Source organism: Leucoraja erinacea, chromosome 1 (assembly GCF_028641065.1).
Source record: "Leucoraja erinacea ecotype New England chromosome 1, Leri_hhj_1, whole genome shotgun sequence".
Lineage (NCBI taxonomy): Eukaryota > Metazoa > Chordata > Chondrichthyes > Rajiformes > Rajidae > Leucoraja > Leucoraja erinaceus.
In genome coordinates, this window is record NC_073377.1 from 37,048,894 (window position 1) to 37,065,780 (window position 16,887).

The 16,887-nt window shown below is 40.0% G+C and overlaps 1 protein-coding gene across 1 annotated transcript in view; it reads left to right on the forward strand.

The window, feature by feature from the left end:
* gba2 (glucosidase, beta (bile acid) 2) overlaps positions 1 to 16,887 on the forward strand; it is a 63,568-nt gene that overhangs the window by 24,755 nt on the left and 21,926 nt on the right. Inside the window, exons 4-11 of the mRNA XM_055633076.1 lie at positions 434 to 652; positions 4,739 to 4,975; positions 7,299 to 7,401; positions 10,523 to 10,676; positions 11,331 to 11,456; positions 12,651 to 12,835; positions 13,258 to 13,362; positions 14,915 to 15,022. Coding sequence (XP_055489051.1) covers positions 434 to 652; positions 4,739 to 4,975; positions 7,299 to 7,401; positions 10,523 to 10,676; positions 11,331 to 11,456; positions 12,651 to 12,835; positions 13,258 to 13,362; positions 14,915 to 15,022 — 1,237 coding nt within the window. The remainder of the gene's footprint in view (positions 1 to 433; positions 653 to 4,738; positions 4,976 to 7,298; positions 7,402 to 10,522; positions 10,677 to 11,330; positions 11,457 to 12,650; positions 12,836 to 13,257; positions 13,363 to 14,914; positions 15,023 to 16,887) is intronic.

Here is a 16,887-nt window from a genome sequence, read left to right on the forward strand (position 1 = left end):
TTTTTAGCTTTGAAAAACTCCTTTGTTGCTTTAGCAGTATGTTTGGGATCATTGTCTTGCTGTAGAATGAACCGCCGGCAAATGGGTTTCGAGACATTTGTTTGAACTTGAGCAGATAGGATGTGTCGTCTATACACTTCAGAATTCATGATGCTACTACCATCAGCAGTTGTATCATCAATGAAGCTAAGTGAGCCAGTCTGACAATGTGCACTTTAACCACGTGATTTTTATTTCTATTACAAATCTCAAATTGTGGAGTACAGAGGCAAATAAATAAATGATTGGTCTTTGTCCCATACATTATGGAGGGCACTGTATCCTAAAGCTATGTGATGTCCTCTGGTACATCTGTATTTAAAATCTTTGTTAGTGTTGGTAACTAATTTTCTAGCATGGTAACTCTTAAACTGACCTTTCTTTGTATTTCCAGTTTACTGTTTGCTTAAGAAAGAATGGAACGACTGTTTATCAACAAGTCCTTTCAGTTGAGAGGCCGCACAAGCTCCAGAGTTGGAATTGGGGATACTGTGGAGAGTATGCTTTTTACCACGCCCTTTATCCACGTGCTTGGACAATTTACAATCTTCCTGGGCAAAATGTAACGCTAACATGTCGGCAGATATCTCCAATTATTCCTCACAATTATATGGTTAGTACTGAAATACTGTCAGAATTTTAAGTTTCCAATGTGAATTTTGAAAGATCAATAAACCTTTAACGTGAAAGGACATGTAGATGTTAGCTGACATTTACTGAATGTTAAATGTATTTTAAAAAAAAGATTTAAATCTATTTCTAACTGTGGCCTGCTGCACTGATTTGCATGCACGTAGGTCTTTTTTTTTAAACAGAAAGGCATTTACATTTTTTTATTACTAGGCTTTGAGAATTATTTTATTTTCTTAATGGTTAATGATTAAGGAATCTATTGAAGGGAGCAAAAGTCTCACGATTGAAAACTATAATTGCAGTAATGAAGCATCGGAGCACTCCCTGTGCATTGCTTTGAAAGCAAATATAACTATCTACTAATCTCGAGTATTTTTACAACTGTTTGTTGCCATTTTTGTATGAAAATTAAGTATAATTTTTTTTAATTGGGTTTTTAGTTGCGGTTCTTTTGATTCTCCTTTGTCAGTTATTTTCATTTGTTTACTTCATAGAAAGGTAATGAGGCCTTTGAGGCTCTCCCTTGATCAGTAATATGAGACTGTTTTGTCCATGTACATCAGAAAGTGCTGTGTTTTTAATCTGAATGTAATACCAACCAGGGGCGGAAAACCCGGGGGGCCAGAGGGGACACGCCCCCCCTCCCAAGTTTTTGTCATCCGGATTTAAAAATCTCCGCTTTCCTCGAGACAGTGGGGGTGGGACTGCTGATCGAGGGCGCCGATTGGACAAGAGAGACGTCGGTCAGCAGGCAATGGGGGCAGGACATGATGATTCAGCGCGATGATTGGAGTGGGGGGGGCGGGGTGGGACTGAGGATAAGGTGCAGTGATGGGAGGAGGGAGACGTGGCACAGACCTGTGCCTAATCCATAGCCAGGATCAATCCCGGCCGGCTCTCCGGCACTGTCCCGTCCCCACCCGAGTGCCCCCCCCCGCGCCCGGGGGTGGCCTGAGAGGTCGGAAGTTAGACGGGCGCGGTGCCCCCAGGCCCACAGCCAGCGTAGAGGAGCAGTGCTAAACCCAGCTCAACTCTGCCTGTCCCGCCAGGTGAACCTGCCTGGGCTTGCGGGAATTATGGCCAGCGTGGCGAAGCAGCGCTGGTATCCCGTCAGTCCAGTCAGGGCTGCAGGTTAACCCGGCGAGACAGGCATAGTTGAGCTCCATTTAGTGCTGGATTGAGCCTCCTAAGCCTCGCGCATGTGTGTGTGTGAGTGTGCGCATGCACGCGTAGCCGCCAAAAAATTCTGTCCCCTCTGTCCCCCCGGTCCCCTCCATATTTTGATAGCGAATTCTGTGCCTGATACCAATGCCCTGAATGTCTGGTTATTTGCATGTTCATTTGCTGTGTGCAAATTGGTTAATAATTTCACATTACAACAGTGACTATGTTGTGGGATTGCAATGTTCTGAGGTAAGAAAGCTTGAGTATCATGGAGATACTATTGTTACTGAAAGATTCTACACATAAGGAGTTGGGATAGGTGGGGAAAGGTTTAGCTCAAATACATCAGAGTTTTGGATGAGCTGAAGCTAGTAGAATATTAAAATAGTTAAATCTGGAAGTGGGGTTTGAAGAAACGTGCTAATGTGCAATTTTATTGAGCAAAAGCCTGCTTTGGGAATTTGGGTCTTGTGAAGATGATAAAACTTATTGATGTTCATATGAAATTTGGCTCTGTATCCATAGCACTTTGTTGATGGAGACCTGAGAATGGAGGCATAGATGGAATTGCAGAAGCTTTAGCTTGATTGTAGCAAGAACAGATCCACCCGTGATTGCAAAGAAAAATAGGGTTGGGTGAAAAAGGATCACCAAAAATAAAATCTGGAAGATGATTAGTTGCAGCCTCCATTGCCTTTAACCAGTGTTTCCAGTGTTGTGGGCTATATTGGATGATTTAATGAGTTTTGAGTGAACATTGAATTTGCATTATTATCCCTTTCCAGAAATCACTCAAAGGGTTATAATTTGCAGGGTGGATATCAGTATTTTGTGTCAAACTCTTTTTGTCAGCTTTTCACTCACTTAAAACTGCAAAATGTCAGTTCCAACAGTATATATTTCTTTTAACTATATCCATGCAGCTCTTCCCAAAAATGTCTCATGACCGAATTAGACAACCCAGTATTTTTGCCACAAGTACTTCTGATCTTCCCAGTGATATATTTTGAGTTAATGGAAGCATCATGAATATGAGGGGCAAATAATCTCCACCTGATCTCATCTCGGACATCTCAGATCTCATCTCACACCATTACTTGGATAGAGTGGATGTGGAGAGGATGTTTCCACGAGTGGAAGAGTCTAGGACTAGAGGTCATAGCCTCAGAATTAAAGGTTGTTCTTTTAGGCAGGAGATGAGGAGAAATTTCTTTACTCGGAGGGTGGTGAATCTTTGGTATTCTTCGCCACAGAAGGCTGTGGAGGCCAAGCCAGTAAATATTTTTAAGGCAGAGATAGATTCCTGATTAGTACAGGTGTCAGAGATTATCGGGAGAAGGCAGGAGAATGGGGTTAGGCGAGAGATAAATCAGCCATGATTGAATGGTGGAGTAGACTTGATGGGCCGAATGGTCTATTTAACCATATAACCATATAACAATTACAGCACGGAAACAGGCCATCTCGGCCCTACAAGTCCGTGCCGAACAAATTTTTTTTCCCCTTAGTCCCACCTGCCTGCACTCATACCATAACCCTCCATTCCCTTCTCATCCATATGCCTATCCAATTTATTTTTAAATGATACCAATGAACCTGCCTCCACCACTTCCACTGGAAGCTCATTCCACACCGCTACCACTCTCTGAGTAAAAAAGTTCCCCCTCATATTACCCCTAAACTTCTGTCCCTTAATTCTGAAGTCATGTCCTCTTGTTTGAATCTTCCCTATTCTCAAAGGGAAAAGCTTGTCCACATCAACTCTGTCTATCCCTCTCATCATTTTAAAGACCTCTATCAAGTCCCCCCTTAACCTCTGCGCTCCAGAGAATAAAGACCTAACTTATTCAACCTATCTCTGTAACTTAGTTGTTGAAACCCAGGCAACATTCTAGTAAATCTTCTCTGTACTCTCTCTATTTTGTTGACATCCTTCCTATAATTGGACGACCAAAATTGTACACCATACTCCAGATTTGGTCTCACCAATGCCTTGTACAATTTTAACATTACATCCCAGCTTCTATACTCAATGCTCTGATTTATAAAGGCTAGCATACCAAAAGCTTTCTTTACCACCCTATCTATATGAGATTCCACCTTCAAGGAACTATGCACGGTTATACCCAGATCCCTCTGTTCAACTGTATTCTTCAATTCCCTACCATTTACCATGTATGTCCTATTTTGATTTGTCCTGCCAAGGTGTAGCACCTCACATTTATCAGCATTAAACTCCATCTGCCATCTTTCAGCCCATTTTTCCAAATGGCCTAAATCACTCTAGACTTTGGAAATCCTCTTCATTATCCACAACACCCCCTATCTTGGTATCATCTGCATACTTACTAATCCAATTTTTCTTATGACCATATGATTACTTTATTCTGATAAAAAGGAATTTATTCCTAAACTGTGCTATTGACTATCTAATTGAGCTAGTCCTCTTCCCTGCCCTTTCCTTGGTTATGATAATTTCCTTTGTCCTATCAAGAGTTAGATTTAGCTCTTAGTGCTAAAGGAATCGGGGGATATGGGGAAAAAGCAGGAACGGGGTACTGATTCTAGTTGATCAGCCATCATCATATTGAATGGCTATGCTGGCTCGAATGGCCTATCCTTGCACCTATTTTGTTTCTATCTATTCCATGTCTCTTCTGTGGCATATTGGTTATCAATGCCTGAAATGTTTTGGTACAAATATGGCTTTTCTGCCACTGTACCCAACTTTCAGCCTGTGCTATGACTTTGCTTGAAAATGCTGTATTATCCTTATCTACATTGCTTTCACCCCCCCCCCCCCCCTCCCCCTCTATTGTCAAATGAAATTGTATTTTTGAAAAGTATATGGTAGAGAAAAAGCAATGCAATGCACTTAACTTCAATATCCCTTGCCCCTCAGGACACTAGTTTACCAGTTGGGGTCTTTGTATGGGAAATTGAAAACCAAAATGAACATGACCTGGAAGTCTCCCTTATGTTTACTCTGAGGAATGGTACTGGGACCAAGGATGATCAAAGAGGGGGTCACTGGAATGAACCATTCCATTTGGATAAAGAAGAGAGCATTTCGGGAGTGTTGTTGCATCACTGCACACCTGTAAATGGCTATACAATGGCAATTTCAGCAAAACACACGGTGAGTAAGTTACATCATATTACTCTTCCAGCCTTCAGGATAACATTTGGCAACAATCTTGAATTTTTATTGAAGTCTTTCTTAAATGAATTTATCGCTTTAGGCTGGATAACATCTGGACATCCACTGTTTTATAGAGTCAATGACAGATTAATTAAAAATGGACACCGACAGGAATGGTTTGGGAACATTGAGATAGTATTCTGGAACCTGGTTCATGTAACCTACAGGACAAAATGTCATAAATAGTGAAGCAGAAGAAGATAAACTATGGAGAGATCAAGAGGAGTTGGCTTTAGTGTATGGTTGTTCTGATGAGGTGGCAACAGTGGTCAAATGATCTCTTGTGCTTGAAACATTCCTTGGCTTTAATATTACTAACAATGTGACGTGGACCAAAGGCATTGATTTGATAGCCAAAAAGGCTCTACTTCCTGATGAGACTGAGGACATTTGGCATATTTCCAATGATTTCTACAAACTTCGACAGATGCACCATTGAACACATCCTGTTAGGTTGCATCAGAGCTTGGTTTGGGAACAGCTCTACCCAAGTCAATAAGAAATTGCAGGGAACTGTAGATGTAGCCCAGTCCATCACACAGACCAATCTTCCCACCATTGTCTCTATCTTGGGGATGGTCCAGTGGCGGTTCGGCAGCGATTGCGGTGCCGAAGACCCGGGATCGATCCTGGCTGTAGATGAGGCGCAGGTCTATGTCCATACATGGCACGGCTGCCGAGTATTTTTATCGCTTGTGACCTTTAACAAATCCCATGATCCCATGTGTTTTTCGGAATACCGAACTTGCTTATTCTTGATTCAGAAACTTCTGTTTTTTTAATTCCTTAGTCCAGGCTTTTAGATTACATTAGGGAATGAACCACTATGCTACTATATTCATGTCCCTGGATACCAAGACTCTGAATTTGTTTGCATTGTTGAAAGCAATCAGTCTTTAGAGTGGTTGATGAATGTGAGGATGTCTTAATTGGCCATGTTGGCTTTTTGTTGGCTTTCACATTGCTAATTTGTTGGCTTTCCCAAGTAATCACCCCTGTTTGGCTCGTCTCCAGGTATTTGAAGAATTTCTTTAGTCTGACAATGCAAACGTGTAAATTAAAAACACGAGTAGGCCATTAGCCCATCAAGCCTGATCTGCCATTTAATAAGTACATGAGGCATCTGATTTGAAAGGATAGCCAAATTTAGTATGGCTATTTTCATATTACTTTGTGGAAGGTTGTAATGTAAACATTGTATACCTTCTTCCTATATCAGCGACTGGGGTGGAAGATTACAACCTACACGTGGTCCATCCTGTTTGGACCAATTTTTGATTTGATTTGATTTGATTCAATTTATTGTCATTGCACTTTTCAGTGCAACGAAATGGTTTAGCCTGCAGTCATAACATAGAATAAATAACAAACACTCAATACAGTTTAAGTCCCAAAGTCATTGGCTCTTCCCTCCTTGCTCTCCCTCTGCACTGAGGCAATCCAAGCCTCCGATATTGCCACCCCGCCGGGTGATGGTAGGTAAGTCCCGCGGCTGAATCCATGCTCCGCAAACGGGCCGGTTCAAACTCCGTGGCCTGGGGCGGTCGAAGCTGCCGCCCTCCAGTCCAGGGGACGCAGCTGTAGCTGCGGGAGCTCCGGAAAACAGAACTCGAGCTCCCGATGATGTCGTCCACTGGCCCGCGGCTGAGCCTCCGAGGCTCGAAAGTCGGGTTGGAAGTTGGGTCGCCCTGCAACCACAGCCCCGAAGTCGGCCAGCCTCGTGTTGGTAAGTCCTGGCTCTGCCTCCGCAGCCTCGAGGTCGGTCGCAGTTGGAGGCCGCCAGCTCCGCGATAGGCCTCAGCGCAGATGGACAGGATACGGGGGATACGGCAGGAAAGGGGGATACTGAAGGAAGAGTCAAAAAACATTACACCCACCCCCCCACACATACACAACTAAATAATGCAATCAACCCAACGTGCACAAACTTACAAACAGGTCTACCTATGACCTACATTTAAGCTGTGCACGCCATACCCAAGAAGAAGAATTTGTAAATTGAGTAATTGGTTGTGAAACATTTTTTGTTTCCTGGGATCAAAACAGATTCTAGATAATGCAAATCTAGCGTTCTGTATTCAGATTGCTGTAGCCACCTTTTGAAGTAGAAGTGAGAGAGCGGTACTAGCATACACAATTCTTCAATAGTGACTGAATATATATATAATTATTACTTGAATGTTTTATATATATATATATATATATATATATAAGATTGTGTTATAAATGTAGTTTTAAATCAATTTTTTTCTTTAAACAGCAAAGTGCAACGATTAGTCATCAGACTGATTTTAATCCGAATGACTTGGGGCAAGACATTTGGACGGACCTGCTTCAGGATGGAAAATTAGATTCTCCACCCGGTAAATGTTCGCTGAAGTACTTTATATGAACGTTCTTGATTTATTTTTTTTGCTTTAATTCTTTTTGAAATCTTTCTTCCATTTATACAATATTACAGTTATTGTGCATTTGTAGATGGCTCAAAATGAGCATACTGAAACTCTACTAACGTTCATTATTGTTTCAATTATAGCCTTGTACTAAATATAGTGTTTTTTCAGACCTTTAGTAATATTTGCTTATAATCACATAGACAATTGCTTTTATTAGTTTTTGAGCAATTTCTGACTGTCTACCCCATCTATGCCTCGCGTAATTTTATATATTTCGCAACCACCAACGTTCCAGAGAAATCACTTTTCCCTGTACCTCGGTACACATGAAACTAAACTAAATCTCAATCCAAGTCTATCCAACCTCTTCCTGTAGCTAATACCCTCTCATTTAAGCAACACTCTGGTAAACCACCTCTACATTCTCTCCAATAGCTCCACTTGTTCCTGTAATTGTGCGACCAGAACTGGACACACAACTCCAACATAACTGTATACACAACTTCAGCTTTAACTTAACTGAACACCTATAAAGCTGCATCGTGACATCCTGGTTCTTATACTAACAAAACATGACCAATGAGGGCAAGCATTCCATGCACTGCCTTTAACACTATATTTACTTGGGTTGCCACTTTCGGGGAGTTATAGATTTAATCCACAAGTTTCTTCTGTGTAACCTCTGCTGTATGTTAGCAATTTGTTGGCAAGAACGTCAAAGGGGTGGACCTCCACTGTTTCTTGCATTTTATCAAAGAAATATAAATGAAGGTATCCTTGTGGTCTGAAATGGATGACATTGGTTAACTGCTTAAAAATTCACCTGCTGCAGTTATGCCCACACGCTTGACCTATCAAGATTTTTCAATTTGTTGCTTTTGTCTACAATGCTGCTATACATTCTGTGTCTTTGGTGATTCTTGATTGGGTTAGCTAACTTTTCAACATGTTTTATTTATTAAGCTTCAGTATTGATAATTAGAATACTTGTGTAACATCACCAGTGCAGTTGATGGTGGTATTCTTTTATGCTTGTTTAGCCTGTCCTTGGTTGTAAGTTGTGCAAGAAGAAACTGCGAAAGCTGGTTTAAACCAAAGATAGACACAAAAAGCTGGAGTAACTCAGCAGGACAGGCAAGCATCTCTGGAGAGAAGGAATGGGTGACGTTTCAAGTCGAGTCCCTTCTTCAGACTCTACCTGAAACATCAACCATTCTTTCGTGGTGGCAAGTTATTGGGTTTAGAAGATGCAACAGGAATAACCCAGGCAAGTAGCTACTATTTATTTTGCAGATGGTACAATCTCTAATTATGGTGCATCAGTCGTGAAGGGAATCGGCGTTTCGATAAGCAAAAATGGGTTGTTCATCAAGTGGGTTGCCTTCTCCTGAATGGTGTCAAGCTGATTATGTTGTTTTGCTCATCTGGGCATCTGGGGAGTGTTATATCACTTCTATCTTGTGCATTGTAGTTGGTGAAGAGACTTGTGGTGTCAGAAACAAAGTAGCTTCCTGTTTCATACCCAACACCTGATTGCATTTGTAACCACTACATTTATAGAAACATAGAAAATAGGTGCAGGAGTATGCCATTCGTTCTTTGAGCTGATCATCCTAAATCAGTACCCCGTTTCTGCTTTGTCCCCATATCCCTTGATTCCGTTAGCCCTAAGAGCTATATCTAACTCTCCTGAAAACATCCAGTGAATTGGACTCCACTGCCTTCTGTGGCAGAGAATTCCACAGATCCACAACTCTCTGGGTGAAAAAGCTTTTCCTTATCTCAGTCTTAAATGGCCTACCCGTTATTCATAAACTGTGACTCCTGGTTCTGGACTGTCTCAACATCAGGATCATTTTTTTTGCATCTAACCTGTCCAATCCCTTAAGAATTTTGTTTCCATAAGATACCCTCTCATCCTTCTACATTCCAGTGAATATAAACCCAGTCGATCCATTTCTTCGTTTCTTACTTTCTGAATTGATTTTTTTTTAACTTTAATCTTTTAATTTGGAAAGAAATAAAATGTATGGTTAACTGTATTCTTCAGTCCAAACAACAAATTGTAGTTCCAAGGTTTCTAAACATTTCTGCTGTTTACAAAAACTCTTTTTCAATATTGTCAACATCCAAAAAGTACCCAGTTGGGCAAATCTGCCCACAATCTCAGTAGTTTGGCCCATAAATCTCATTCATTTGCTTTTATTCACACTTCTACTGACTAAAGTCAAAAGAGCAAATATATCCTTCCAAGTGCTCTGGCAAATATTTACTTAATGCTTAACCAATATCTCAAATCATCCAGTTATTTTCTCATTGTAAGATACATGCAGATTTGTTACTGAATTTTCTGTATTACAAATTACAACACTGAAAAGTGCTTTATAAGATTAGAATATGTGTTTGTTTTCCTAGCTTATTTTGATCTTCTTGGAAGTTTCCCCTTTTTTTTAAAAACAGGACATTAGCTGTGACTGTGTGAAATGTTAATGTAAATGAATGTGTAATGATGAATGGAATTGATGCAAAAGGGGCAAGTAAAATGACTAGTCATAGAAGGCTGAATACGTTTTACAAAAAAAACAGGTGATCATGGATTTTCCTGGGATAAACCTGTGTGCTGGAACCGTTTCTTTCGCTACCCATTAAGTTATATTCCTAATGTCAGCACAGCTTACCTATGCAGGGTTTTGCGACAAGAAAATGACAACTGATATCGGCTAAAAGCATACCTGATCAAATATGAAAGATGAGTCGGATAATTTTAAATCGAGTAGAGTTTGTCATTTGAACAAGTACAGTGTAGTGAAAATCTTTGCAAACACAGGGAATCGGCATGATTGTTTTTTCAGTAGCTTTATGCAGCAGGTTAAAAAGTGTTCAAAACGTTTTTTTTGACCATGCTTTTCATTTGGGATTAAGTAAGTAAATGGTAATTGCACTGTGAGCAATATTTGAATCGTTATCCCTGACCTTTCTCGTCAGTTGAACCATCTGCTGTTTTTGTTAAAATGTGTTAAGACAAGTGTGCTGAATTGGGCAATGTAACAACAAATTTGAGTGTTTCTTTTTCATTTGTGTCCCCCAGGTAAAAGTAAACCAACAGAGAAAGGACAAATTACTGCAGCAGCTGTTGCAGCTACGTGCAGTGTTCCAGCAAAAAGTCAAGGTGTTGTTGAGTTTTGTCTTGCATGGGATATGCCCAAGATCTATTTTGGATCGGGAGAAAAGGAACATGCAAGGTAAGAAAAATCAGAATTGGGTACACATTTGCTTGTGAACACGTGACTAGCTTGTATGATTTTTGGCCTTTCAGACCCCTTTGTCCAATTGTTGTATCAATGGGCTATAGTCATTAAGAAGTTAAGCAAAGTTTCGCTATTTCCCTTTTGCAAAAAAAAACAAAGGAATAAAACACTGAAATGGCTGCATTTGTCTCTTCACTTGCTTTATCATGTAATCTTTAAGAGACAGCGTTGTGTTGATGATCCTCCCTGAACAAGACTTAATTTAGTTTGAGATTCCAATGGTGTTGGATCAAAACTAAAGTGTGTTATATTAACCAGTTATCGTTACTTGCAGATCTCATCTGTATGTTTACGTGGTCATATTCTAATTGTATCACAAAAGTCGATGTTTATTGTTTTTTTTATCCAATTAATAAAATATCTTGTTAAATCCAACCCTTGAAAGTAGGTCATTAGAGGAGATATTGTTAGAAATTATCCTGTCATGGTCAATGCTTTCAGCTGTTGAATTCATATTCAGTGGGTCCAAATTTTATTTTCAAAGTACTTTTTTAAATTCAAATTAATCGGGATGTTTATTACATTAAGGAGACTGAAAGCATTGGAGAATTTGCTGCACTTTCTACTTAAGTTGAGTTTTGTTTCTAGATGGTACACCCGCTTTTTTGGGACACATGGTGAAGCTGCTCCTGCTTTAAGTCACTACTCGTTAGCTAATTACAAACAATGGGAGCAAAAGATTGATGATTGGCAGCGTCCAATTTTAGAAAATCAGTGAGTATTGAAATATTAAGTACTTGTTTTAAAAAATGTTTGAGCTAACCATTTGAGCTCAAATGTTTTCTGGAGATTATGATGTTCGACAAACATTCTGTCAATTGTTGCTTATCAAGATGTGAAACAAGTGTTACATTTTTATCCCTAGATATTGAAATTGTCATAAAGGTTTAATACAATCTCAAGTATTTGAGATTTCTATGGGCTTCCGAAGTTAAGTTTGAATAGCAAGTTTATTGGTATTGTGACAATTAGCAGTAACTCCCTCACTAATGCCCAAGTTGGGTTTTGCCTGGACTGCTTAACACCAATTTGGCTAAACATAGCACAAAGGGCTGCATGCCAAGTAAGGTGCTCACAGCTTCTTCTTCTTGTGTATGGCTTGCACAGTCTAAAGTTGTAGGTCAACTTCTTCTCTTTGATCTTATTTGATTGTGTACGCCGGGTTGATTGCATTTGTCGAAACACGGCCGACCACATGAAGGTTGCAATCTTCCACCCCATGCTCACACCTGAGGTACAGGCAGAGAATAGATGGGTGGCCAACAGGAAAGGGAGTGCAGGAACCCCCCATGGCAATTCCTATCCTTCCTCTCCAACACAGGTATACTCTTTTGGTCACAGTTCAGGAGGGGGGTGTGACCCATCAGGGGAGAGCAGCAGCAGTTGGGTCTGTCGCACTGGGCCTGACTCAGCAGGGAAGAGTCAGGCAAAGCCATAGTGATAGGAGACTCGTTAGTTAGGGGGACAGATAGGATATTCTCTGACAGCAAAGAAGACTCCAGGATGGTATGTTGCCTCCCTCGTTCCAGCGTCCAGGATGTCTTAGAGTGGCTGCAGAACATTCTCAAGGGGGAGGGGGAAGCAACCCAAAGTCAGTGTGCATGCTGGCACAAATGATATGGGTAGGAAAGGATATGAATTCCTGTGGAGTGAATAGGAAGGATGTGTTTATTTGCTAGATACTGTTTAAAAACTACATTCTGTAGGTACCTTGAGTGTTTCTACCCATTTTCACATTGAACCTCCCATTTATGAATTGGTGAAAGTATCTCTTTATTTCTGGTTAACTTGTAACTATTTGGTTGGATGTGCCCAAAGCTGCATTGATATAAACATTTTCTTGATTTTTTTTTCCTTTAACATAGAACAAGGTTTAGGGTTTTAATTTCACATTTTCCTATTTTGCAGCCAATTGCCTGACTGGTATAAGTCAGCCCTATTTAATGAACTATATTTTTTATCTGATGGAGGGACTATCTGGATACAGGTGCCTGATGATTTAAATATAACAAATGACTTCAGTAATCAGACGGCTGGACTTCCACCTTTACCCAAAGTGCTGAAGGAATATGGGCGATTTGCATATTTAGAAGGTACTGCAGATGTTCCATAAGTGTGTGCGTGTATCCCAACAGGGTTCAGTTTAGTCTTCATTCTAGCATGACGAACTTTACTCTTTCACCCCAAGTATGATGAGTTCATTATATTTCAAAATTAAGCATAATTTGTAGATGGGTAGTGTTATGTTTTTTAAATATTGTAGAAATTGTGCATTTTTAACTGAACTTTTGATCAGATTGTTTTTATTGGAAAAAGGCTTTTCCTATCAAATTAGCAATTCCAAAGTTTCAAACGTCCAATTAGTCTCTTAGTTTAGTATGTGATCTTGCAAAATACAGTGAATAGAAATAAATGTGTACCCAAAGGAATTGCATATTATTTGCTACTATCTGTTGGAGATGCACGTATTGAATTATGTACTGTAATGTAAATGTTTTTTATTTCTGCATTGTAGGACAAGAATATCGAATGTACAATACATATGATGTACATTTTTATGCATCATTTGCACTAATCATGCTGTGGCCCAAATTAGAAATTAGTCTCCAATATGATATCGGTAAGTGATATTTAGTGCTCCTTTCAAAAATGGAGCATTCAAATTTCATGGTCCAAAAATAATTACCTGACCTTCTATAAAAAATTGTTAAAAAGATTACAATATTTAAAGAATTGCCAATGAACTTATTGTGCAAATAACTGATTTTGTCCAAGTGTAATCAAAACACCATTGTATTTCTCCTATTTTAAGATCTATTTTGCATTTATTAAATTCTAGTGCTAATTTTAACCATTAAGGTTTTTTATTTTCTGTGCTTTTGGCTTTTAGAAAACTAATATTTAATTGCAAATATTTTAGTCCTTACAGAAAATGCATACCAAAACACAAACATGACATATTGCACATTTAAATCAGAAAGTTGGTAAAGCTGTCGTCACTGAATTTGTTTCCTACTCCAGAGTAGTAAATATCTGCTTTTGACTGGATTGCTGAAAATTTGAGGGCACACCTTAAAATAACTTTTGTTTCTGACAAACTTCAATGGTTTAATCAAAGCCATTGTGAAGCCTTAACATTGGCAGGACCTACACAGTGAATGATAGGGCTCTCAGTAGTGTTGTTGAGCAGAGGGATCTAGGAGTGCAATTGCATGATTCCTTGAAGGTCGATAAGGTGGTTAGAAAGGCTATTGGTACATTGGCTTTCATCAGTCAGAGTATTGTGTATAGAAGTTGGAAGGTCAAGTTGCAGTTGTATAAGATGTTGGTGAGACTGCATTTAGAGTATTGTGTTCTGTTCTGGGCATCTTGTAGGAACGATGTCAAGCTTGAAAGGGTCCAGAGAAGATTTACCAGGATATTGCCAGGACTAGAGGGTTTGAGCTATAGGGAGATGTTGAGCAGGCTGGGACTCTATTCCCTGGAGCGCAGGAGGATGAGGGGTGATCTTATAGAGGTGTATAAAATCATGAGAGGAATATTTCGGGTAGTCTCTTGCCCAGAGTAGGTGAATCGAGGACCAGAGGACATGGGTTTAAGGTGATAGGGAAAAGATTTAATGGGAATCTGAGGAGTAACTTTTTCACACAAAGGGAGGTGGGTGGATGGAACAAGCTGCCAGACGAGGTATTTGAGGCTGGGACTATACTAACGTTTAAAAAACAGGTACATGGATAGGACAGGTTTGGAGGGATATGGACCAAATACGGGCAGGTGCGTCTAGTGTAGCGGGGACATGTTGGTCGGTGTGGGCAAGTTGGGCCGAAGGGCCTGTTTCCACACTGTATCATTCTATGACTATTTATTGGAGAAATTGATAGCAAGCTTCTAAACCACCAACCTGTTTAAATTGTCCCATTAGTGCTCCTTAGCAACCTCAAGATAGCATATGAGCTCATGCCTTCATATCAATAAAACAGAACTTTATCATGGAAAATAGAAGTAAACTCAATTGTGAGGCAGGTGGGATTTGCTAATGAAAACACCAATTAATCTGAATTTAAATTGTGTTAGTGTAACATTTGACAAGTAACATATTTTTGTTTGCAAATAAAAGTACGTCTTTGTAAAGTCTCCTGGTAGTTTTCAGACAAAAATAACTTTAATTTTAGCTGCTGTTGTAATGAAGGAAGACTGTACACAACGAATACACCTAATGACTGGAAGATTAGCAAAAGTGAATACACTAAATGTGGTTCCACATGATATTGGAGATCCAGGTGAGATTTTCTGTGGCAGTGTTAAATGTAACCTTTTTTCTTGTTCATAATCGCTAACGTTTCTTTATTCAGAATATCTGTTAAAATATTGAAATTCCTTGTTCTTTAATTTGTATCTATACTATCCTAACTGGAGGTCTGCAAATGTATTCCCATCACTGTCTTTCATTAACTTGTTGAGTCTTTTAAACATGTCAGGCCAAGTTGAACACCAATATTTCGGCACCCTTGGTTCCACAGCTTTTCTGAATTATCAGCTTTCCATACCAACAGATATCACGTGATAATGAAACGCCAATGCACCACTGGCCTGCTAATGACACCAGTCCTATGGAGTTCCAGAAAATTCAATAAAAAATATAAAATGTAAACTGAATGTGTATGGAATGACCTGCCGACCCACCCCAGGCTCCCACCATCTCCCCAGCTGTTTAGAGCCCTGGCTTCTGACCCTACTCCAGATTCACAAGATGCACCAGCGAATCCTTTACCCCATCACACGCTGTTGGTGCAACGCTTTCTTCAGGCTGCCTCCACCGGCAGGACGTGTTAATTCACCATGGCGCTCCCTCCCACCTTACCTGCTGTCGTTTGCTGTTGGCTGTGGATTCGTCCACACCCCACTTGACTGCCGCCACCTGCTCCCTTCGCTCTGTCCAGTCAGAATCACCGGCATACCTCACCTTGGAAGCGACGACAGGTCGAGTATAAGATATGTGGCATTAATAAGAGAAATTGTACTTTGCGTGATGCTGATCAAGGGCATCTCTGAAATACAGTGCCTTACATAATGTTTGAGCCAAAGACCCATAATTTATTTATTTGCTTCTTTACTACACAATTTGAGATTTGTGATAGAAAAAAAAATCACATGTGGTTAAAATGCACATTGTCAGATTTTAATAAAGGCCATTTTTGCACATTTTGGTTTCATTACAGCAGTGTTTATATACAATCCCCCCTCCCCCCCCATTTCAGGGCACCATAATGTTTGGGACACAGCAATGTCATTTAACTGAAAGTCATGTTTAGTATTTTGTTGCATATACTTTGCATGCAATGACTGCTTGAAGTCTGCGATTCATGGGCATCACCAGTTGCTGGGTGTCTTCCCTGGTGATGCTCTGCCAGGCCTGTATTGCAGCCATCTTTAGCTTATGCTTCAGTTTTCTCTTCCGCATATAAAAGACATGCTCAATTGGGTTCAGATTGGGTGATTGACTGGGCCACTAAAAAATTGGCCATTTTTTAGCTTTGGAAAAACTCCTTTGTTGCTGTAGCAGCATGTTTGGGATCATTGTCTTGTTGTAGAATGAACAACGGTCAATGAGTTTTGAGGCATTTGTTTGAACTTGAGCAGATAAGTACTTCTTGGCAAACTGTAACCTGGCCATTCTATTTTTGCAGCTAAGCAGTGGTTTGCATCTTCGAGGGTAGCCTCTGTATATCTGTTCCTGAAGTCTTCTGCAGACAGTGGTCATTGACAAATCCACACCTGAAGAGTGTTTCAGATCTGTCGGACAGGGGTTTGGGGATTTTTTTAAATTATAGAGAGAATTATTTTGTCATCAGCTGTGGAGGTCTTCCTTGGTCTTCCAGTCCCTTTGTGATTAGTAAGCTCACCAGTGCTCTCCTTCTTCTTAATGATGTTCCAAACAGTTGATTTTGATAAGCCTAAGTTTTGGCTGATGCCTCTTAACAGTTTTATTTTTGTTTCTCAGTCTCATAATGGCTTCTTTGACTTTCATTGACACAACTTTGGTCCTCATGTTGATAAACCACAATAAAAGTTTCCGAAGGTGATAGAAGACTGGAGGAAAGATTAGGTGCTAAGAGCTCACTTATACCTGCATGAAGGAGGCAAT